This window comes from Heterocephalus glaber, unplaced genomic scaffold (genome assembly GCF_053883595.1).
Source record: "Heterocephalus glaber isolate CG9 unplaced genomic scaffold, H.glaber_assembly_v1.0 deba00000678, whole genome shotgun sequence".
NCBI lineage: Eukaryota > Metazoa > Chordata > Mammalia > Rodentia > Bathyergidae > Heterocephalus > Heterocephalus glaber.
The window spans coordinates 4,253,527-4,276,929 of record NW_028258157.1 but is presented as its reverse complement, the minus strand read 5'-3'; the positions used below and the strand labels follow the sequence as shown (position 1 = coordinate 4,276,929).

The window sequence follows — 23,403 nt, the reverse complement described above, 5'->3', positions numbered from 1 at the left end:
GCCTCTCGCACTGAGGGCCGGGAGAGCAGCCTCCGTGTGGCCATTCCCAGAGAGTCGGGGAAGCTCCAGGACAGGACGCCTGGGGCAGGCCTGGCTCTGCCCAGAAACCTAGCTGCTGAGGAAAAGCTGGTGCTTTGCTGGCACCACACCACTGCGTGGAGTCCCCCGAGAACTTGTGACAGTGAAGGCCAAGCTCAGCTGCCAGGGCTGGTCCATGGGCAGGTGTGGGCCACAGTGGGGAGCGGGGGGCTCTCGCGGAGGGGCTGCAGGAGGGCTGCAGATGCCTCGGGGCTGAGAAAGGAGCCACACGTGACAACTCAGCCTGGAGAAAACCAGCCCATCACCGTGGGAGCTGCAGGAGGCTGAGAGCAGAGGGGACCCTTGAAGGTCACACTCGAGCCTCTGCACTCATCCGCTCACACAATGGGTCGGAGAGCATCCGGCCGCCCTGCCCTGCTCCATTCCGGTCACTCCTCCAGCAGGGCCGAGGGGGACACCGACAGGTGGTGGGAAGCTGAAGTGATGCTGCATTTTGATCCAGCCTGGGCTCCACAGTTACCGGTGCTCCTGTCAGGAGCTTGGCCCCTGTGCAGACCTGGAAGCAGTCCCCTGCTGCAGTCCTGTTCCTGCAGGGAGCCACTGGCTGAACACTGTGGCCTCTGTGCACCGGCCATCCCCAGCCCTGTGTGCACCTCCCTCCGGCCCCAGCAACACCTGCCGTCCTTCGTCCTCGTGGCTGCCTGCACACGTACTTCCCCGCCTGGCACCGGCGTGCGGTTATCCCCTCCGCCCCACACCTCCGTTCGCCCCATTACCTCAACACCTGCCACCCTGATTCCAGCCGAACACTGAGCACTGCCGGGAGAGCAGCCTCCCCATGGCCATTCCCAGCCTCTGTGCTTCCAGATTCGCCATTCAACGGCCCCTCCACCTCTTCTTCTGGGCCCATGAAAGGTGTTGATACAGAGCAAAGCTCGACCTCTTTCCACAAATGTCCCCCTATTTGAGTAAGTGACATCCGATGACGTCCAGATCCCGGGCATGCTCATGGCTGTGCCGTTGCCCTTCCCCACACGTCCACCAGGCGGCGGGGTCTGCTGGGGCTGATTCCCCGTGGGTCTCGGCAGAGGCTCCGCTGTTCTGTGCTTCCTTTTCCAGGACAAGGACAGCAGAAGGCTTCAGAGGAGACAATGCCTCTCCCCCGCGAAGGCCAGCACGCCCTCCTGTGGGCAGAGGAGCTTGGGCTCGGCTCCTCCGATTGCTGTGAGTCACAAAGTCCTGCCTGTCAGCGTCAGGAAAACTGGGCAGGCTAATTTGTCACCTCCCAAGGGAAGTCTCAGACACGACGGTCGACAGATCTGTGGGATGCCAGCTCAGACACAGCCTTATAAAGGGAGGCCCTGGGCCCCGGGGCCATAATGGGTGAGGAAAATCTTTGGGTTGGCAGCTTGCTGAAGCTTGCTGCTGTCCACGAGGAGAGTCCGGTCCGGGGAGGGTTCGACCCGGGCTGCAGGAACAGCTCCAGGCCACCCCACGGCCTCCTCTGGAGGTGCAGTGTGGGGGTCCCGCCTCAACAGGACTCAGGTCCACCTGAGCCTCCCGAGCAGTACAGAAAGTCCTGCTCTCGGGGTCTGCGGGGTGCAGGAGTCCAGACCGCGTGGGCAGGAAGAAGGCCCCCCCGCCCCCCGGCTTCTCTGCTGCCGTCTGTTCTGCCGACTTCCATCACCCAAGATGGCAGCGGGCCCGAGTTTCCACAGGGAGCCTGACTCCAACAGGGGAGCTCTGGTCCTTCCGGGAGACGGACACTGGCAGTGACCTGGGAAGCGACGTTAGGATGTGGGCTCCTTAGGATGTGGGCTCGGACTCACCTGGCTGGGTTTAGGACGCCCACCGCGGTGCTGACCTCGGTGCTGACCTCGGTGCTGACCGCGGTGCGGTGCTGTCAGAGGGAAACTCTCCAAGAAGCTTTGGTTCTGGTGCAACAGGAGAAGTCCTGCATAATTTCGCAAAGATCCTTTGAATTTTGGGTTCTTACCCAGGTCCTTGCTCTGTCTTGAATGCTTGTCCTGGCTTCAATTAGTCCTAGTTCAACCCTTTCAAATGCATCCTTCATGCTAAGATAGGTAATTCCTAGTAGTATCAAAGGGATGGATTTGAATAAAAGATAAACTTCTATGGTTTCCTAGCAGTGCCGCTTGGGAAATTAGTTATTCCCTAAATCTGCTATTCATCCCCTGGGTGGATAAAAACTTGCTTTCTAGGGTTTTAATGAGGATAAGTGCACTCATGCACGAAGAGCACGCAGCACAGCAAGGTGGTCAGGAAGGGCTTGTCTGTTCCCTCCCCTTTTATCTTTCGCCGTGTTACTTTTTGCCTAAGTAACCAAACAATCAAAAGAAAAAGAATACATACATACATGATGTCCCAAGACCGAGTGAATTCCTCTGCTGGCAATCGGGTCAAGCCACCACTTTCCATTAGTTTCCACTGACCCCACCCCCAGTCCACTTTCCTCTTGGGTGAGGGCAGCCTGACTGCCTTCTGGTGGTCACTGCTCTTCTAGCGCAGGAGCACGCTCTAGATCCTCTAGCGAGCTTACTTGTTCCTTCCCACCAAGGAAGAGACCAAAATCCTGTGTCTTCAAGAAGTATTCCTGGGAAGACCGAGCTCTTACCATTCAACCTCTTCTGTGAAGCCTACGAACAGTGAGCATTTCACCAGTTTAATTACCAATGACTCTGGGTTAATCTCAAATTCTTTCACATTGGATATTCTCCCCCAAGCTGGGATAGAAACCTACAGAAGACTGGAGTAGTGTTGTGTATTTATTTGTAACTCACCACCAGTGGCCCAAGTACTGAGACGTAAGCCTTTCTGACTGATGCTCAAACTCTTTCCAGTGCCCCTTGGAGTGGTGGGTTCTTCCCTAATGCTGCATTTCTCTTCGAACCCTGGTTTCTCTCTGGGAAATGTTCAATCTATCTTGTTCTAGATTTCTAGAGTGAAGGTTTCACATGCTGATGTTTACAGGGTGCTGGGAGGTTCGCTGTGCAGGGAGGTGAGTACAAGAAAGACAGACAGGAGGTGGTGTGGTCGGGGGTGTGCTCCAGCCCTGTTGATTCTCAAATGTAGGACATTGGGCTCACATGTTCTGTTTTATTCTGTTAAGAGAAGCCAGGAGTCTAAATTTTTTTGTAAAATTTTTCAATTTTCTAACTTTGACAAATATTTCAAAATAGTATGAGACAAACTAAACCTATCTGCTGAGTTTGTCAGGGTAGCAATTTCAACCTGGGCTGGAATCAGTCACCTGAGGGCTCTGCCTTCTGCCTCTGGGTGAAGGAGAATGAGGATGTGTCATGTACAGCTCCCCACAGGGATGGGGTCACTGTGTCCTGCAAACATGCACTAGGAAAAATTTCAAAAGTCATTTTAGTGATTTAGAAATAAATGCTAATACATTAATAAAATTAAACTCTTACAATGTCTATTCTTAGTAGTATTTTCTATTTTTTTAAATGAGCTCTTTTGAGAATCAATGGTTTCAAACAGTATGTCCAGGGCAAAATCATTGCCATTATAACTGTTTTCCCGTCCCATTGCTTCCAATCATGCCCACTAAGGGTGGATCCCTGAGAACTTAAAAATATCCGAGCAGCTCTGTGGGAGTGGATGTGTGCGTGAAGGCCAGAGAGGGTCCTTACGACCCACGAGGAGCTGTCTCCTTCAACTTTTCCAGGGCTAGGAGGTCAAACTCCCCGTGGCTCATGTGTTTCACCCTCGATTCTGCTGGCCCGAGCTGATGTTTCCTTAAAGATATGCACACTTTTTATAGGGAATGTTGAGATGTCTGCACATTACCCCGACACTGAACCCAGGTTTGTTTTCATGATTTATCCCTTAGAGAAGCCCATAGGCCTCAGTTCCATGGTTGTGATGAAATAAACTAGACGTACTGAGCATGGATCCCATGCTTCAAATAGATTTTTAAAAATTTTAAAAATACTTGGCCCTAGAAAATAATAATGAATGATAATAAAATAAAAATGATTTTAACCAACAAAAACTGTATATCATATCTAACATGATGTTTTGTAGAATGGCTCGGTGGTGGAGCTAACTGGCACTGTACGGCCTCACACATGGCCCAGTTTTTGTGCTGAGAGCACCTAACAGCTGCTTAGTGGCTAACTGTGGCACCAGCACTCCGCAGCCACCTGGAACTTTTCCCTCCCCATCTAACCGAAACCTTACAGCGGTTGCATCCTCTTGTAGGGAGCAGTTTGCTAGATTTTGGGAACATAGGGCTTGCTGGTAAACAGAAGATCAGGGGCTTACGGCAGTGCATGGGGCAGGCAGTTCATTCTGTGAAATCATGGGGTGGCCAGAGGCTGTGCACCTCCGGAGAATTTTGATCATGGTGACTTCAGAATACAGAGAACGAAAACCAAATGCCTGGGGAGAAAACAGTGTTTTACGCACTCATCGTCAGACACTGAAATCAGAATTGTTAATGTAAAAATAACTGGTGAATGGTTTCAACGATTTGGGAAACTGTGATGGAAGGATTGAATTTCTTTCAGAAGAGATGGCAAGTATATGGAAATCCAGGAATTTAACTGTTACTAAGGGTCTAGGAATAATGATTTAATTAGGTTTCTTGTAAATGTTCCGTAAGGTTTTTAACTAGCCCAAAGGCTTTCTCTCCCTCTCCTCTCCCTTCTACACACACACGCACACACACACACACACACAGCACATTTGCATATATGAGTAAAGTTTTAGAAAAGGCATAGCATTGTACTGTAATCAGTTTCAGAAAAGTAATAGAGCATGAATGAAATTTTTAGATCTTTCAACTGATCCTGGCTTAATGTTGCAAGTGTATTTTAATTTACAGATTGATCTATGGAAGCCAAGCCCTACTGTGTCTAATTTGAAATATTCTCTTTAGGTGCTTAGTGATCATGTCTTATTCTTTTGCCAGTCACTTTTAAATTTAGTTCTATTTATATGCATATATATTACATTTTCTTTCCCACTGGACCATAAATTGCTTGAACAGCTATTACATTTACATTTATCTTTGTTGCTGTGCCTAGCACAGTGGTCTGAACAAAGCAGGTGCTGATTAAATGCTTCTAACATATACTGAGTTAATTTTTACACATTATGTCAAGGCTCGTCATGGTATTCGTAATTACTCAGCTCATTCCTGAGATGAAAGAAAAGGAGTCTAGCTTAAATCCTACACAACACAACACTGACAGGATAAAAGATGCAGAACAGGGAACGATGAAACCAGTCAGGACAGAGGAAACAGGAGCCCAGCCCAGACTTACTCTGTAGTCACTGGACGTCACGTAGAAGATAGGCAGGAAGGCCAACCAGATGATGCAGGTGGTGTACATGGTGAAGCCTATGAACTTGGCTTCGTTGAAGTTCTCAGGGCACTTCCTCGTCTTGAAGGCGTACACTGTGCACAGGATCACCAGGACCACATCGTAGGCCAGCGAGATCAGCATGCTGGAGTCACGAACGTTGCACTTCAGGATGACTGTCTCACGCTTCTCGGGGAGGGTGTACCTCCTGGTGCCTGGGGCCTCGAGCACCAGCCACACGGACACCACCACGACCTGCACCAGAACGAGACCCAGGCAGATGAAGACCTGAGAGCTGGGGCTGATGAATTTTGGCCTCTGTGCGCCATTCTTGACCCCATTGAAGATGCGGGCGATGCAGTTTGTCTTGGTCAGCAGGGCTGAGTAACAGATGGCGAAGGAGGTCCCCAGCCCCAGCCGGCGCAGGGTGCAGATAACAGGCGACGGCTTGGCGATGAAGAAGAATGTCATGCAGTAGGACAGGCCGACCCCAAACAGCAGGATGTAGCAGAGCTCCCGGCCCGAGGCCTTGACCAAGGGCGTGGTGTTGTGCTTGATAAACACGGCTAAGACCACGCAGGTGCACAGGAAGCCCAGGCAGGCGATGGTGACAGGGCCTATGGCCCAGGCATCTTCCCACTTGATGTAGTCCTCAGGAAGGTCAAAGCATCCCGACAGGTCGGCCGAGGGCCAGCGCCCGGGCCCGCAGTCCATGCAGGTGAACTCGTCGGCCAGGTACTCGTAGGCCTCACAGGGGATGCAGATCCAGCAGCACACGTCGCCGGGCTGCATGCTCTTCATTTCATTGGGTGCACAGGGGTCACTGCACTGGGATGTGGGGACTGAGCTCTGGGCCCAGTGGATGGAGTCAACATCCAGGGACAAGGTCTCTGCCCAGTGGCCCACCTTCAGGTAGGAGTATTTTCCACCCATGTCCTGGAAATTGAACACGTTGTATCGCCCCATTCCATCTCCATAAGTGTCAAACTTGACGATGCTGTCTTCATCTTTATTTGGGACGAATGGAGCTGTGATATGTAGGGTGAAAGGGGGGAAAAAGAACACTTGCTTAGGTGTCTTAAGTGCGATCGGTCAGTTACTCTGTGACATACACTTAGCAAGACTGCAGTAATGGAGGGTGAAGTTCCAAGGCCGACGTAATTCATCAGCTACCACTGAAAGTACACACCAGTGCTCCAGAGTACTTACGCACCCACGGGCTCCCTCACTCGATACTACAGAGCGTGTGAGGGATGGTACAGCAGCTTTCCTGGAAGGCTGCAGCCGTGTGTGCACATGGCTTCTCCTGAAAGAGCCCACGTAGAAGTGGCTCAACTTGGGGGTCGTTAAATGTTTATTTATGTACAGCCATCAACATGTTTCCCATTTTATTTTCATGAAAATACAGTTAAGACGTTTGTTCATTATAATGTATCATGTACTTCCTTTAAATAGTTCAGAAGATTCATAAATTTAAAAACTGAAAATCTTTCATAACCCTTGGCCCCTGAGTTTGGATGTTTGCAGTATATTCATTCTGACTGCACATGCCCTGGTGTCTATACCTCACACCCTCCTGTCTATGCCGCCGACCCTACCCTACATAGCATCTGGGTGAGTCTGGACCCAAAGGCCCTGGGAAAGTGGCCTGCCTCGGCCTGTGCCTGTCCTGGGCCCAGGGTCCCCGAGAGCAGCGGGCCTCAGCCAGTGCAGCTCCCAGGTCCCTGGCACCGTCTCCTCCCACCCCCGTCACCTTTTCATGCTGTAAGTTTCTCCAGCACAGTTTACTCTTCTTACACGCAGCTTGCATTTATTAGGAAGACTGCGTTTAACCCAGTGCCCCAGAGAGAGCCGTGAGCTCAGGCAGCTGTGCCCCTCGAGTGCCAGGCCGTCCTCCGGGTCTGGGGCCACTCTCAGGCTCTGAGCCCTTCTTCCGTGCTGTCCTCAGTTCCCAAGTGGCATCCTGCCCAGTGCGTGCTCCGCACACCTGCTCTGTGACGCACACTCACTGCCTCACGTCACCAGCCCGTGGCTGTTCCCCATGGCACAGGCACACACGCCCTCAGGGGGCCTCGCCACTGCAGCTTCCAGCAAGGAGGGCAAGAGACTCACAGGGAGGCCCAGAGCTGCAGTTTGCATGTGATAAGTGAGGAAGGAGACTTAGTACACGATGCCAGACAACGCTTCAGTCAGCAGGAAAACATGAATCATCACTCCTAACTCATGCCCAAACGGATTCTGAAAGGGTCTCAGTCTCATACGTGAAAAATAAAATCATAAAGCTTCTGGAAATAAATTTAAAAGGGCCAATTAACACTGATGTGGGAGAAGTACTTTGTAACCACTACTGAAAATACAGAAACTGGTCTAACACAAACTGTATGAAATTAAAAAGAATTCCAAGGAACAACCTCCTAAGTAGCACAGGAGCACAAACAACCGCCAGTACTGCCAACTACTGCGGAAACTGCGGACAAGGGCACATTTCTAATTCAGACAGGATTCCAGGGGCCCGACTGGAAAATTATCAAAAGATAGGAACAGGCCTTTCTCCAAAAAGGAAAAGTCAAGTGGTTCTTCAACACATGAGAATATGCCTGACGTTGGTCAAAATATAGAGAAACGCAAACTTTCAGAGGCAGAGTAAGTCTTCCGAAGACGTCCGTGCCCTGTCTCCGAGAAGGCAGGCACGCTGTGGTAGCAGGGGGCCGAGGCTGCAGACGGAATCAGCTGCCAGTTGTCTCAGCCCAGCGCAGCTCACAGGGCCACCACCCTGGGAGAGGGCAGCAGAGCGCAGGTCCAAGCGAGGCTGGGGGACGCTCCTCAGTGGCCCTGGCTCTGAGCGCGGTGGGCACGGATGCAGCAGAAGCAAGAACACGCCGTCCCCGTCCCCGGCCAGGAGAGACAAGCAGCGTGAAGCTCCGCAGCCGTCCCAGGCCCCGCCCACGGCACGGTGAGGTCCGCTCAGCCACGCGGGGGCCTCCAACGCTCAGGGCTCCCCCGCACCCCACCGTGCGCCGCCTACCTTCTGGCTTTTCTGCTACCTGGTCCCACACTACAGAGGCACCGGAGATTGTAAAGACCCTTGTCCTGAGCGCCACAAGATAGAGCAGAAGTTAATAACAGAAAGAGGGCTTCTCAGGCTCCTTGATGAAAACTGAAGCTCAGCAGAAAAGTGAAGCGAACCTCTACAATAAAGGCACATCAGACCACTGTATTTGGTCTGCTGCTGGCGTGCTGAGACTCATTGACTCTTATATGCACAGGGATTCTTATGTTGCCTACTGTGACAGCAGAGACATGCCCTGAAGGAGGCCCATAATTTCTAGTGCTACTTGCAAAAAAGAAAAAAAAAAATTTTATTTTTAATTCTTAAGTTTTACTTTTTTTCTACCCTTCAAAGTTTTACTTTTCTTTCTTTTATCTTCTCTCTCTCTCTCTCTCTCTCTCTCTCTCTCTCTCTCTCTCTCTCATTCTTTCGCTGTCCCACATTGCCCCTCATCTCCCCATTTGTTCCTTTCTGCACTGAATTCGGATTTCTCCCTTAGTGTTCTTTTCTTCTCTTTTTCCTTCTCTTGATTATCATTAGGTTTAAAGGAAAGTAAATTTGGTATCTAGCCTCCCTGTTGCTGTTAGGTGATTCTATTCACATCTTTGTTCTTTCATTCTGCCATTTTCTCTTGCCTTTAACAACTTCTTAGAGTTTGTGTGATCTTTCTGTGTCTTCGGGCCTCACCGCTAATCTTACCTGTTCTTTCTACCTGTCCCTCCCTCCCCAACTCCTTTTAGCTCCCCACCCCGAAGGGGAAAGATGCTATATTGAAGAGTTTATTCATTATAAACTTACATTGGGTTGGTCCTTGGTTTTAATTTAACTCACATAGTTAAAAGTGATAGATTAATAACTATCACAAATTGTCATTTTCTAAGCTGTGCTTGATGCTATGGTATTGCTGACTATGTCATTTGGGCTCACATGTCGTGATTGATCTAATTAGTTTTTTTTTTTTTAAATCTTTCAACATTTTTTAATGAAAAAATTTCATACAGTCATGTACAGGGTGTGCCAAAGTTTTCCAATCATGGCCTGCTGAAAGGAAACACTGAGACAACGTGCTGGGACCCGAGCCCACTCTGCTGAGTGGCTGTCCTAACTGGGGGTGCTTCCTCCACCCTCAGGTAGTCTGCAGTGCCCCAAGTCTCACAGCGAGCAGCACCTTACACGCCCTACACCACCCCATGAAAAAATAACCCCATCACCCCCAGTCCCTGACGCGAGGCACTGCCAGCCCCACACGACACCCGTGTAAACAGCAGTACAGTACATCATTTAAATAACACGAGTGACTTTACACAGCTTGCCCTACACACAGAAGATAAATCCATCATCGCTACAGCTAAAAAGCATGGTGAGACTCACAACAAGGATTTGCTTCTCTTATTATGAATAGAACCCCAGGCTACGCGGCTGCCCAGGGGACAGAAAACCTCACAGATCTCTCACACGGCCGAGACAGCCATGCCTGGCTCCTTCTGCATGCCCAGGACACGGAGGGGTGGTGCTAGCGACCCCAGGTGTTTCTGTAGCCCCAGCTCGGAGCCTCCAGGCCCGGGGCTGGATCCTCGGTAGCACCATGGAAAACGCACCACAAAATCAGGAAGGTAGAGTTCCACCTTTCCATGAGGCTCGCTGTGTCCACAGTAGCAGACAGCAACAGTGCACAGCGAGTTTAAAATCGCTGGCTGCTTACACTGACCTGGCAGGAAGACACGCCTACCATCCAACTCAGCTTGTCTCCTGCCCAGAGCACCTGCTTAAAGAAGGTTATCAGACACCAGCAGCGCCTTGTGGCTCAGCCTGAGAGTTCATTTCTCATCATGGTCTGCATCAGGACCTTAAAAGCTGAGGATAAAAGGAGACTCGGTAACGCCCGGCCAGAGCCCCAGTGCCTTCCCTCTCAGGTCCCTGTGGGCTGGTGCCCTTGAGAGCCTCCGCTCAGCAGGCACCACTCTGCCCACTGGAGGATCAGCACTTGGGTTGGGCCATCCCCAGGGCCAAGTTAGCCCGGCCACCGCAATGCCACACCGTCTGCAGGCCACGGTCACAGACATTGCACGGGCAAAAGGAGGCGGTGCGAACACGAGCCGAGCAGGCCTGAGCCACCTGTCCACGCCGGACACCAGAGGTGACCCCCTATGAGGGCCGCATGGCTGAGACGCCCATCTCCGGCATGGAAGGGCAACGGCCTCCACACAGTTAGGAATCAATGATAAAACTTCAGGCTGTTACACTAGGTCTTGTTATGCAGCCCAGGCCAGCCTTGAACTCACGGCAGTCCTCCTGCCTCAGCTTCCTGAGTACTGGGCTTATCGGTGTGCACCACCATTCCCGGCCAGCCTGCTGCATTTTAAAATTAGATGATCTAATTAGTTTTCCTTCCTGGTATAAGAAAAATATAATAGCTTCAGAGTCATTAGAGTCTCAAAACCCAAACACAAGCCATATCTGGAAGACACCTCTGAAAAGCAATCATTCCACAAGGGTTTCAAACACAAGCAACAAAAATACCTACATTAAGCAATTTTGAAATATCAACCCAGGAATTAAACCAAAGACAGTACCAAAAACAAAAATGAGAAGACACTTAAGCAAGGCACAAATGCAGGCTTCCACACCACAAAAAGGAAATTCTGGGGGAAATGAGGTGGAAAACTCTGATAAGCAACCACTTGGACACCCTGAACTGACAGCACAGGAAGTAACAAAGCAGATGCATCAGGCTCTAGAAAATTTCAAATCAGAAATAATCTCCCAGATAAATACAGACATGGTGAGCAGAGTGAAAGACATGATTAGAAGCTCTAGAGCAGAAACAGATAAGAAAATAGATGAGATCAGAAACATGCTGGAAGCCATGAATGCCCAGCATAAGAAAGAAATGGAAAACATGATTACCCAACATAAGACAGAAATGGAATGCATGAGACAGATTCAAACAGATATTCAGGAGATTAAAAACTCCATTGAAAGCATGCAGAGCAGACTAAGAGAATCTGAAAACAGAATATCAGATATAGAAGATAGGATAGAGGTTAAGGACCATGAAAACAGAGATTTCTTAAAGATAGTGAGGGACCATGAGAAATCAATCCAACAGCTGCTAGATGATGCAAAGAAGAATAACATAAGACTCACAGGAGTCCACAAAAAAACAGGAGAAAGTACAACTGACATAAAAAACACTGCTCACAGAAGTAATAGTAGAAAACTTCCCAGACAGAGGTAGAGAATTGGACATACAGATAAGTGAGGCATATAGAACTCCAACCAGCCATGAAAAATCTACACCTAGACATATAATAGTCAAGATCTCAGAAACCAAACAAAAGAAACAAAATTCTACAGGCAGTTAGAGAAAAGAAACAAATCACCTACAAAGGAAAGCCCATCAGAATCATGGCAGATTTCTCAACACAAACCCTCAAATCAAGGAGAGCTGGGGTGAAGTATTTCGAGCCCTAAAAGAAAATAACTTCCAACCTAGACTGTTGTATCCGGCAAAATTATCTTTCAAAATCGATGGGGAAACTAGATACTTCCACAACAAAGAACACCTGAGAAATTTCATGAACACCAAACCAGCACTCCAAACAATTTTAAGCAATATTCTAGAAAAAGACAATGAAGGTCACAACTCCATGAGGCCCAGCAGAGAGAAGGCAGCATGCAAGGTAAGACACTAAAGTGAAAGGGGGAGAAATAAGAAATAAAAGAGCCAACAAGAGTAAAACGTCATGACAAGGATGAGTCAATATCTGTCAATTATAACTATCAATGTTAATGGCCTCAATTCACCAATCAAAAGAAACAGACGGACAGAATGGATTAAGAAGCAAAACCCAGGAATATGCTGTATACAAGAAACACACCTAACTCAAAAGGAAATCCATAGACTGAAAGTAAAAGCATGGAAAACAGTTCTCCATGCGACAGGAACCCAGAAAAAAGCAGGCATAGCAATCTTACTTGCAGACAAAGTAGATTTCAAACCAAAACTAATCAAGAGAGACAAAGATGGTCACTATATCCTTGTGAAAGGAACAATCCAAGAGGAACAGATGACAATCCTAAATATATATGCACCAAATACAAATGCCCCCAACTATACAAAACAAATATTAATGGACATGAAAAACCAAATAAGCACTAATACAACTGTAGTGGGGGACCTCAATACCCCTCTATCACAAATAGACAGATCAACTAGAAAAAAAATTAACAACGAAATTCTAGAACTGAACCAAGCTATTGAACAAATGGACTTAATAGATGTTTACAGAGTGTTCCACCCCACAAAATCAGAATACACATTTTTTTCAGCTACACATGGGTCATTCTCCAAAATAGGTCACATGTTAGCTCATAGGACATATCTAAGTAAATGTAAAAGAACTGAAGTTACCTCCTGTATATTATCAGACCATAGTGCAATACAATTGGAGATCAATAACGTAAGAAACCACAAAACTCTCACAAACACATGGAAATTGAACAACACCCTCCTGAACAACCAATGGGTGACAGAGAAAATTAAAGAAGAAATTAGACAGTTTCTACAAGTAAATGATAATGCCCGTACAACATACAGGAACCTGTGGGACACAATGAAAACAGTTCTACATGGGAAATTCATAGCAGTGAATGCCCATATTAGGACAACAGAGAGAATTCAGTTAAATAACCTAATGCAGAACCTCAAGCTCCTAGAAAAAGAAGAGCATAACAAACCCAAAGCTCGTACAAGAAAGGAAATTATAAAGATCCGAGCAGAAATCAGTGCAATGGAGACTAAGAGAATGATAGAAAAAAATCAATGAATCAAAGAGTTGATTTTTTGAAAGAATAAATAAAATTGATAAACCTTTAGCCAACCTTATCAAAAAAAGGAAAAGGCTCAAATCCATGCAATTAAGAATGGAAAAGGGGAAGCCACAACAAATCCAGCAGAAATCCAGAGAATCATCAATACCTACTTTGAGAATCTGTACTCTAATAAAATGGAAAACACAGAAGAAATGGACAGATTCCTAGATATGTATGAATTGCCAAAATTAAATGAAGAAGATAAAGAAATTCTAAACACCCCAATAACAATGAGTGAAATTGAAAATGTAATAAAAAATTTACCAACAAAGAAAAGCCCAGGTCCTGATGGCTTCACTGCTGAATTCTACAAGACACTTAAAGAAGAACTATAGCCATTACTCTTTAAACCCATCAAGGAAATTGAAAGGGACGCAAGGTTTCCAAATTCATTCCTGGAAGCAAGTGTTACTTTGATTCCAAAACCAGGGAAAGACCCAACCCAAAAAGAGAACTACAGACCAATCTCCCTAATGAACATAGACGCAAAAATCCTCAACAAGATACTGGCAAACAGAATACAGAGTGTCATCAAGAAGATCATACACCCTGACCAAGTTGGATTTATCCCAGGGATGCAAGGATGGTTCAACATACCTAAATCAATAACTGTAATACACTGTATTAACAGAGTCAAGGAAAAAACCACATGATCATCTCAATAGATGCAGAAAAAGCATTTGACAAAATCCAACACCCATTCATGATAAAAACGCTACAGAAAATTGGAATAGAAGGGCTTTATCTCAACCTGATTAAGGCTATCTATGAAAAACCAACTGTCAACATCATACTAAATGGTCAAAACCTGAAAACTTTTATGCTAAAATCAGGAACAAGACAAGGATGCCCACTATCACCACTCCTGTTCAATATTGTTTTGGAAACATTAGCCATGGAAATTAGAAAAGAGAAAGAAATAAAAGGAATAAAGATAGGAAAGGAAGAATTGAAATTGTCATTATTTGCTGATGATATGATACTTTACATAGAAGACCCAAAAAACTCAGTCAAAAGTCTTCTATACCTAATTGACAGATTCAGTAGAGTAGCTGGATACAAGGTCAACACTCAAAAAACAGTAGCCTTCTTATACACAAATAGCAGACCCATTGAGAGAGAAATTCGGGAAATAACTCCTTTTACAATAGCATCTAAAAAAATGAAATATCTAGGAATCAACCTGACAAAGGAAGCAAAAGACTTCTACACTGAAAACTACAGCACTCTGAAGGAGATTGAAGAGGATATAAGAAAATGGAAAGATATCCCTTGTTCCTGGGTAGGAAGAACAAATATAGTGAAAATGCCCATACTTCCAAAACTACTATATAGATTCAATGCAATGCCAATTGAAATTCCGACAATATACTTCACAGAACTAGAGAAAACAATCCAAAAATTCATTTGGAAGCAGAAGAAACCTAGAATAGCAAAAGCAAATCTAAGCAACAGAGACATGGCTGGGGGTATCACAATCCCCAACTTGAAACTATACTACAAAGCTACTGTGATAAAACAGCATGGTACTGGCAAAGAAACAGACCCAAAGATCAGTGGAATAGATTAGAAGACGCAGAAACAACTCCAGACATACTCAGCTACCTCATCTTTGACAAAGGAGCCAACCACCCTCATTGGAGTAAAGATAGCCTATTTAATAAATGGTGTTGGAAAAACTGGATTTCAACCTGTCAGAGATTAAAACTAGACCCATATCTATCACCATGCACTAAACTAATATCGAAGTGGATTAAAGATCTAAATATTAAGTCAGAAACACTAAACTTGCTGGAAGATAAGTTGGGTAGAACTCTTGATGACATTGGCATAGGAAAAGACTTTATGAACAAATCTTCAGTAGCACAGGAGCTAGCAGAAAGAATCAACAACTGGGATCTCATCATATTAAAAAGCTTCTGCACTGCAAGAGAAACTACCAACAGAGCTAAGAGACAACCTACAATGTGGGAAGAAATATTTAGCAGCTGTAGCTCAGACAAAGGTCTACTATCGAGAATCTATAAAGAACTGAAAAAAATCAGAACCCCCCAAATTCAAAGACCCAATTCAGAAATGGGCATCCGTAATGAACAGACATTTCTCAGACAAAGAAGTAAAAACAGCAAATAAATATCTGAAAAAATGTTCAACATCACTGGTCATTCGAGAGATGCAGATGAAAACAACACTGAGATTCCACCTCACCCCATAAAGAATGGCTGCTATCAAGAAATCAACCAATAACAAATGCTGGAGGGGGTGTGGAGAGAAAGGAACCCTTCTCCACTGTTGGTGGGAATGTAGATTTGTGCAACCACTGTGGAAATCAGTATGGAGATACCTCAAAGAACTAGGACTAGAGGTCCCATTTGACCCAGCTATTCCCCTGCTGGGTATCTTCCCCAAAGAATTAAAAGAATCATACCACAGCAATATATGTGCACCTATGTTTATAGCAGCACAGTTTGTAATAGCTAAAGCTTGGAAACAGCCCAAGTGCCCATCGACTGGCGACTGGATAAAGAAGATGTGTTTTTTTTTTTTTTTTTTCATAAAATGGAGTACTACTCAGCCATAAAGAATGAGAAACTGGAGACATTTATAGCTAAATGGATAGATATTGAGGCCATACTCTTAAGTGAAATAAATAAGACATACATTAATAAATACCTAGAGAAGTGTGAGAAATTGAAAGTGTAAATAAGGATGAAAATGACTAAAATGAATAATTGATAATTTGAAATAAGAAAAGGTCCAAGGGTTTAGGGATGGTGGGAGGGGAAGGGGAAAGGGAAGAAGGGAAAAGAAAAACTATGAGAAAAAAAAAAAAGGAATCAAACTCTGTGTAAATAGGGAAGGGTGGAGGGGGTGAACGGTGCACAGGTAATGGGAGAAAAAATAAGAACTCAGATACATCATGTTCTTTTACAAACACCCAATGATAAATGTAAATGTATTTTATACCTAAAATGTACCAATAAATATATATTTAAAAAAAAAAAAAAAAAAGAACACGCCGTCCCTCTGCCGCCTGCAGGAAGGAAGGCTTGCTGCCTTTTTTCCCAGTCAGACACACTGGACCTCACAGCGCCTGAACTGTCAGGCAATAAATACGTTTGTGTTGTGTCAGCCACCGAGTTTGCACCACTGCTACCGCAGCAACAAAAACCGACCCACACAGCTGCACGGCTCTGCTTGCCTCCTGCACGGCGGCTGCCGTGAAGCGAGAGCCCTTGGCCCTGCTTTTGAGTGTGTAAGTTAGTTCAAGGCGAAGCCTGCACGATGGACACGAGAAGTCTCCCAAATTTCCTTTACGTGGGGGAGAAGAGTAGGAAACACACCAGGAAAAGGTCACTGTGGAACTCCAGCCTTCAGCCCGCAGGAGCTCCAGGAGGAGGAGGGGCGAGCGCCGGGAAGAGCCAGGGGCAGCCTGGACCACGTGACAGGAAGCGGGTGGGAGGGGCTCTCGCTCTGGGAAATGTGCTGGGTTCACCTGAAACCTGTGCAGGGATTATTTTGATAAAAGTAAAGGAAATGTGAAGTTAAAATACGAATAACTGAGCAAGGTCAGCTTGTAAGGTTACTAAGTTGTGAAAGTGATACTCTGTAAATGTTATAGCAAGTGCCTGAAAAGTGCATGGTGAATGAACAAATAGTTCTTTTGATGGAATTTCTTCTTTTAATGAAAGTTCTCCTTTTATTAAACTGTTAAGCAGAGAGGCATGTAAATGAAATAGTAAGGTTAATGTCTAAATTTTTTAAATTCATGGAGTGCACTCATATACTTGAGATGAGTAGATTACAAATTCTAAGCGGGAATTCCCTGCGGTGGGGAAAGACCCTGATCCTGGGCTGGAATGAAGGGTTGTGTGTCTGCACCGGGGAGAAAACAAAGGAAAGAACCTAGACAAAAAACTGCATTTGTGAAGCACTCCAAAAGTGAGGATGCCCTTTCTTTGTCAGTACTGGGAACTGAACCCAGAGCCTTTGCACTGAGCGACATCCTCAGCCCTTCTTTTTTTACCATTTGCTTCATGACAGGCTGTCTCTAAGCCATTCAACACAACACAGGTCCAGGCAATGAGGAGACAGTGAGAAGAGCAGGCTCTGTGCTGCTGAGGGCCTTCGAGAGGCAGAGCAGCTGGGGCCAGGGCGTTGATGCTGCTGCCCTCCGGATGCATTCGGAGTCACCCCCACCCTGGCCAGGTGGCTCATGGGAAGCAGCCACGGCCAAGGGAGTGCAGCACCACGGTGAATGGAGATGGAAGAACAAATCACTGCACCTTTGAAAAACCGGTACTGCAGTACCAGGAAAGGACACAAACTAAAAGGAGGAACACAAGAACAACCAGCAAGATAGCAGATCTTTAAAAAGGCTTAGAATCTTCTCCAGAATCTAACTTCAAGCCCCTCATCACTCTAATGCCTCAAAGTCAGGGCCTCTTCTTCAGAAGGAGGTGATCTGGGCATAGGGCAAGAGAATGGTTTCTCAGGTAGCTCATAATCCAGGTGGTGCTGATCCAGTTCCAAATGGACTTATCTGAAACGTTTACTGCCAGGGACACCAGCCCTCTGGCCCGCTTGGTGGAGAGGAGTTGAGTCTACCCCTTCCAATGTCATAGGTCAACAGCAGGAGGAAATTCAACTGGCTCTTTCCTTTTCTTTTTCTTTCCCCTTGGACAGAAGTCCAATTAAGGAAAGACAGGAACACGGCGGGAAAGAGGCCCTGAGGGAAGGGAATGGGCCCGGCAAGCCCAGGCGGCATTCGTAAACTCCCGGGAACCTGCTCTGCTGGCCTCGCCAGGGGTCCCTGTGCTCACCCGACGAGCTGCAGTAAAAACACAGATGAGACGACAGAGGACGGCAGTGCCCTGGAAAGAGCTCAAGAGGCGAAGGAACCAACATTGGGCTATGATGGACAAACCGTTTACAAACATCCTGCAGCCTAAAACGGGAAAGGACAGGAGTGCAGCGCTGTCTGCCACCACCTGCTGGTCAGGACCAGATCTCAGCAGCTTTCCTGCTGTTGCCCCGCACGAGTGGTCAGCAGCTGGACAGCGCATGCTCAGACCTCTTGGGCACCTGTCCTCAGGTGAAGCATGCTCAGCACAGACCCAGCAGGCCCGGGGACGGGGACTGCTTGAGAAACACAATGCAAGGATGGCGTGTTACATTGGGGGCCGTGACCCTTCAGTGTGGCGAAGGCTTTAGCATAGGGATTTACTGCCTCCCTGTCTATATGCAGCCCGCATCCCAGCACTGGGTCTCAGCACTGTTGGGCGCTCAGAAAGGAAAGATCTACTGTTAGTCCAAGCGTGAAGAGCAGGACAGGTGCAGAGAAAGCAGCAGCCAGTGGAAGTAAGTGGGTCCACTGCCTGCCCCAGTTCAGGGCACAGGGCTAGGCAGTCTCACGCTCATGACTTATTTTAAAATTGCTGGAAATCTCACAGTGGCCACTGACTTTCTTGGAGGGACCCTCTTCAATGTGAGCTGATGCTGTGACCACATCTCCTTCTACCCTGTTTCTCCAACTCCTGCCTTGCTGCTATGTAAAGATTTTCTCTCATCTGTGTAATGAGTGTTTAACTTTACAAAAAGTTTTCACTGAAATACAATATACACATAAAAAATTAGTGAGTGATTGCAAAGTGAACACACAACATCACAGCTCTAAGGACATCACCAGCCTCTTCTCCGGTCCCTGGCCTCAGCCATTCCTCCTCCCAAGGCGAGCACCGCCTTAACTTCCACTACAGGGCTTTCGGAACAGCGTCCGGCCAACCGGACAGCCTGAGATGACAGAGATTTAGTCTCGGTCAGGGCTGAAATCAGTGTCTACTCCATGCCTCCCCTGGCTTCTCCGGTGTCCTGGGCTTGCAGATGGGCCACTCCCACTCCCCACTGTCACAGGGTCTTCTCTGTGTCTCTGGATGTCCACGTTTTCCATGTGTATAAAGGCACTGGTCGTACTGGATGAAGGCCATCTTTCTCACTTTCTTCATTGCTGAAATACAATGCCTGTCACCCAGAAATTAAAGAAGGAGAAGTTTATTTTAGTTTATAGTTTGGAGAGGTTTCAGTCCATAATCCTCTGGCTCCAAGGCAGGGCAGCATGGCAGAGGGGCATTGAAGAGGAATAGCTGCTCAGGGCATGGTGCCTGGGATGCAGAGAGGAAAGAGAGGAGCTGGGAGGGAGGTGAACCCTTCCAGGCCACACCCACAGTGATGGCCCCTGTTGACAAGACCTCACGTCGTAACTGGAAGTCAGCTATGAGCCCCATAGTCCGGTCACCTTCTAGAAGCCCTGCTTACGAGATGTGGGGCTCTCGGTCTTGGTGCACATCTAGATACACATCATCCCATTCCACCCCTGGGCCCCAAAGGACTCATGTGCATCCCTCTACCCAAAATGTACTTAGTCCATGTCTAAGGGTTGCCCAAGTCATAACAGTGTCAGCAGTGCTTAAAAGTGGAAGTCCAAAGTCTCCTCTGAGACGTGAGGCAAACTCTTAGCTGTAAGCCCCTGTAAAAATCCAAAGAAAGTTAAACACTGCTCTCATACAATGGCACAGGGTTAACATTCCCCTCCCAAAAGGAAAAAACAGTGGGGTGGAGAGCAATGGGACCAAAACAAGACCAAAATGCAGCAAGGAAAAATCAAATCCCATAGATCTCCATGTCCAGAATCTGAGGCAAGTTGGGGTGAGGTATAAACTCCCGAGAATTGGGCAGCCACACTTCTCTGGCACTGCTGATGGCTGCAGTTCTCACAGTTTTTCTCTTGGGCTGACTTTACTCACTACTTATGGCTTTTCTCAGATGTTCCAAATTCTTGGCTTTGCCAGTTTTCTGGAGTCTCAACTCCACTGCACTTTTGGATTCACTCTTGTAGCTTCATGCACTGCCCTCTCAGGGCACACTGCCTGGCTTCCCAGGGCTTCTTCTGAATTCTAGGTGGAAGCCTGCCGGATGCTACCACTCTTACGTTCTGCATATGCACAAAACCAGCATCAGGTGGATGACACTGAGGTCTGCCACCAGCTCCAGGTGGAGCCTGATCCCTTTGCATCATGGCTGCAGGGGCCTCTGAGCACCTGGATGGCTGAGAACTGTGAACTGAATCTCCAATTTCCTAGATGGCTAATCTTATTCCTAGGGCTCTCTTCTCAAAACAATCCCTCCCTTTTCAGATTGAGCCTGTGAAGGGTGAGGTCTTGAAAAGTTCTGTGATGCCAAGTCCTCTTTTCTATCATCCTATTTTAATGTACTTGGCTTCTTCTTATTGGTCATCTTTTCATCAACAAAGCTTTCCTCCATCCCATCCTTATAGACCCTTCCTTTCTGGAGAAATGGAAAATTTTCTTCTTTTAAAATGGGCCTTTTGCGCCTGATTTTAAGTACAAAACTGGCCAAAAGCATCAAGCAGCATCCATGCTACAGCCTGAACATCAGACTGCTTTGAAATTTCCTCTGCCAGATTAGTCTGCCTTTGATCTCAGTTTCCTACAAAATCTTAGGATGTGAGTAAAATGTAGACAAATTTTCCACCAGAGCATCCCACACATGGTCTGGAGTGCAATTGCCAGTGGAGTCCTCCTCAACTGAAACCTCCTGAGACTGGTCTTTGCCAGCTGCATCACCGTCAGCATTCTGGTCTTCTCAGCTCTCAGCAGAATCTCCCATTGATCTCAGCTTACACCATTCTAGGGCTGCTTCTCCAGCCAGCATCTCCAAACTTTTCCAAATTCTTTCCATGAACCAGTTTCAAGGGCTTTTGAATCACATGATCAGGTAGTATCACAACAATGACACCATTTCTGGTACCAAAGTTTGTCTTAATTCAATTTTTTTGTTGCTGAGACACAATACCCAACACCCACAAATTAAATGAAGAGAGGTTTATTTTGGCTCACAATTTGTAGAGATTTCAGTCGATAGCATTCTGGGTCTAAGGCAGGACAGCACAGCATAGGGAGATGGCAGAGGAATAGCTGTTCATGGAATGGCTACTGGGAGGCACAGATGGAAAGGCAGAGCAGGGGAGGGCCACATCCCCAGTGACCCTCCTCTTCTGTCCAGGCCCCACCTGCTAACATGAAGTCATCTATAAGCCCCCATAATCCAATCACCTTCTGAAAGCCCTGGTTTGAGTGTATGAGGCTCTTGGGATCCACCTGGATGTACCCATCACCAGGACCTACCCTAGGGAACTCTTCCAATTTGGTTACCTCTGTAAAGACTGTCTTCCCTAATACTGTCCTGCTCTGAGGTACCAGGTCAGGACTTGAACATATTTCTATGGGGGAGGACACAATTTCTTCCACAAAAGTCACGTACCACATTTGGCTGATGGAGTTGATATTAATAGAGCCATAAAATATGTATTATTTTGCATCTAACATCTCTTGCTCAAAATTAAGTTTTGTAAAATTTTTTTGTGTAGCAATGAGAAGCTATAGTTGGTTTTTATAGTTGCTTTTACTTTTAGTGATACAGAGTACTTCATCATATGATGTGTCACAATTTATTTTTTCATTCTTCTACCGATAGACATTTAAAAAAATTTCTTTTAAGCTTGTATAAATAATGATCTCTTTTTAGTTGAGTTATCCCAGAAGCAAAGTTCAAAAGTAAATTTGAGCTTGGGGGATTGATTTGGGAGGCACTAGGGGAGAAGGAAACTAAGACATAAAGGAGAAAGTATCCAACGCAGGGCACATTGTGAGGGAGCCAGCATGAGGGCTGTGCATCTCGGAGTCTCTGGGTGCTGTGGGAGGAGTGTAGACGGGAACTGGGTGCAGCACCCCAGCCTGTTCACAAGCCAGGTGGGCAAGGCTTGGCCGTCGTGGCCGATGGCTGCTCCAAGGTGCCAACATCAGGGCTCCCCCAGCTGGTTCCAGTTGTAGGCAAAGTGTTCCTGTGACCAGGCAGCGCTCCCCAGCCAAGAGTCACAGGTGCTCTACTGCGAACCAGTCGGCAAGCCTGGGACTCAGGAGGAAGGAGGAATGACAGCTTCTACTCCACATGCCAGGCTCACTCTGGGTGTGCCTTTTGGGGTGCATATGTAGGGTTTCGTGTGTGTGTGTGTGTGCGAGTGCACATTCATGCATTTGTGTGGTGGTGAAATTGTATGGAATTCTAGTTGTTTAACATGCTTCATGTTGCTGACTTTTTCCATTTAGACATTCTGATGGAAAAATGGGGGGATCCCATTTGGGTTTTGTTAACTACCTCTTTCCTGATACTGAATGATGCTGAGTGCTTTCTCATAGGTCAAGTGAGCATTTGGAAATATTCTTTTAAACAGTGCCTTTTCCAGTCTCTCCTATGCTGGATTTTCTGACTTTTGAAATTTGATTTGAAGAGAAATTTTAAATCCGGGAAATTGGCCCTTTTCAAATGTTTGTGTTGTAAAGATCTTTTCCCAGTTGGTGGCTTGACTTTTCACAGGTTTGTGTTGTCCAATAAACATAGATTCTTCATTTTAATGCTCAATAAATTCTCAATTTTAATGTCTGATTTTTCCATTTGTTTTTATTTCATCAACTTTGTGATTAGTGTTTTTATCACTTTAACAATCCTTTAAGATTACGAATATGTATGTGAAGGTTTCCAGTGCTGAATGAATTTCAGAACACTGTGTCACTCAGTTGCTCACCTGTCCTGTGTGCATTTAATTTTAGGGACATTGAGGCCAGTGTACTGGAAGAGTGTCCATCTCCTCACCAAATCCCAGCCTCTCTACAGCAGGGATAACGACCATGCATATTTGCTTTTTCACTGCCTAGGGCAAGGAGGGCATGTAGGAAGCAGGCCTTCACTAACTGCTTTCTACACTGATCATTACACATATTAGAGTCACCTCAGGAAATCAGAATCATGCCGATGCCTGAGTGCGCCAGACCAGTTAAACAGGAATCTGAGGAAATGACCCTCGGCCCCACATCTGGACACACTCTCCTGTGGTCAAGGTTGCCGCTGATAGTGACTGGCTGGGGCATCTCTTGGAAAGGAGAGAGGACCCTGGGAACAAGCGAGGGTCCAGCTCAAGGTGTCACAGGGCTGAACAGGAGAGACCCTTGCTGGCAATGACTG

At 46.7% G+C, this 23,403-nt stretch overlaps 1 protein-coding gene across 2 annotated transcripts in view; it reads right to left on the bottom strand.

Annotated features, from left to right (window-relative positions):
• Grm3 (glutamate metabotropic receptor 3) overlaps positions 1–23,403 on the bottom strand; it is a 193,579-nt gene that overhangs the window by 14,579 nt on the left and 155,597 nt on the right. For both annotated transcript variants that reach the window (XM_004839779.3, XM_087206767.1), the window contains exon 4: positions 5,343–6,409. In XM_004839779.3, the coding sequence (XP_004839836.1) occupies positions 5,343–6,409 (1,067 nt within the window). The remainder of the gene's footprint in view (positions 1–5,342; positions 6,410–23,403) is intronic.